We start from the raw sequence: 1001 nt of genomic DNA, 5'->3' as shown, positions 1-1001 counted from the left end.
TCTCTGAAATGTTTTCAGTGTTACACCCATGTCTGTTTTAATGTAAAATTCTAACCCTTGTATTTCTGGTTTGTTGTCAATGTTTTGAGACTCTTTGTAAACCAATAGATGTATGTTTGTTGAAGAACCTAAACCATACCAACAAAGATACTGATATAAAATGTTTTTAATGTTCTTAAATGTTTTCTTACCATTCAAAAGCAAATACTATGAAAATCTTATACATTTCTAAACAAAGCTGTGCCCCGTTTTAGAAGACACATGTTGTATATTAACCTGGCTTCCTCTTAGTTCACACTCTGATATTTTGTTTCAGTCTGAACAACTGAATGCACCAATTTACCTTCCCAAAGGTGTCCAAAGGCACAGAAACTACCAGCTGTGCATCGGTCCAGTGCCATTGGCTGGCAGTGTGCTTATATTGGTCAATGCAACGTGCTCAGACACCTCTGAAGCAGGATCAAAGTTGCTGAGCTGGATGGTCAAGGATTTCCGACTCTCTGTGCTTGCCCGTCCCCTGCCTCGTTTGCCTCAGGGGTGGCTGATGCCAAAGTCACAGCAGAAAGAAAATGTGGCTTTAAATTCTTCTCGGAATTTCCCTGTCAATTAACAAACAGCAGCATGGAAAACAGAACACACATACACTATAAATTGTTCATCAGTGAATAATGTGTATGTTATGTTTTTGTTTTGTTTTTTAAAATATGATTGATACAATTTGAACACCTATTTATTCATTTTTTCTTCTTCACCTATTTATTCATGATCCATTATTGGTCAAGTGGGTGTCCCACATGGGAGACCTCTGAATATGTAGGAAAATCTTCAAGCACAATCTTCGAACTCACTAATAAGTGGGGATTGAGGGTCTGTACTGCCCTAATGTTGCCAGCAAAGCTAGTGAAAAACATGCAAGTGGACCTCTCAAACATTAATTGGAACTTAGGTGGAAGGGAAATGATGCAGGCTGCTTCCATACAGTCAGGAGACCAAAGAAAGGG

The 1001-nt window shown here is 38.8% G+C and overlaps 1 protein-coding gene across 1 annotated transcript in view; it reads right to left on the bottom strand.

The window, feature by feature from the left end:
- Nucleotides 1-372: 372 nt before the first annotated feature.
- Nucleotides 373-1001, bottom strand: part of HCRTR2 (hypocretin (orexin) receptor 2) — a 32309-nt gene continuing 31680 nt past the window's right edge. Inside the window, 1 exon segment of the mRNA XM_015423978.1 lies at nt 373-599. Coding sequence (XP_015279464.1) covers nt 373-599 — 227 coding nt within the window.

The sequence above is a fragment of the Gekko japonicus genome, unplaced genomic scaffold, assembly GCF_001447785.1.
Source record: "Gekko japonicus isolate JY-2015 unplaced genomic scaffold, Gekko_japonicus_V1.1 scaffold391, whole genome shotgun sequence".
Taxonomy (NCBI): Eukaryota; Metazoa; Chordata; class Lepidosauria; order Squamata; family Gekkonidae; genus Gekko; species Gekko japonicus.
The sequence above is the reverse complement of the archived record's forward strand: the minus strand, read 5'-3'. Positions and strand labels throughout refer to the sequence as shown.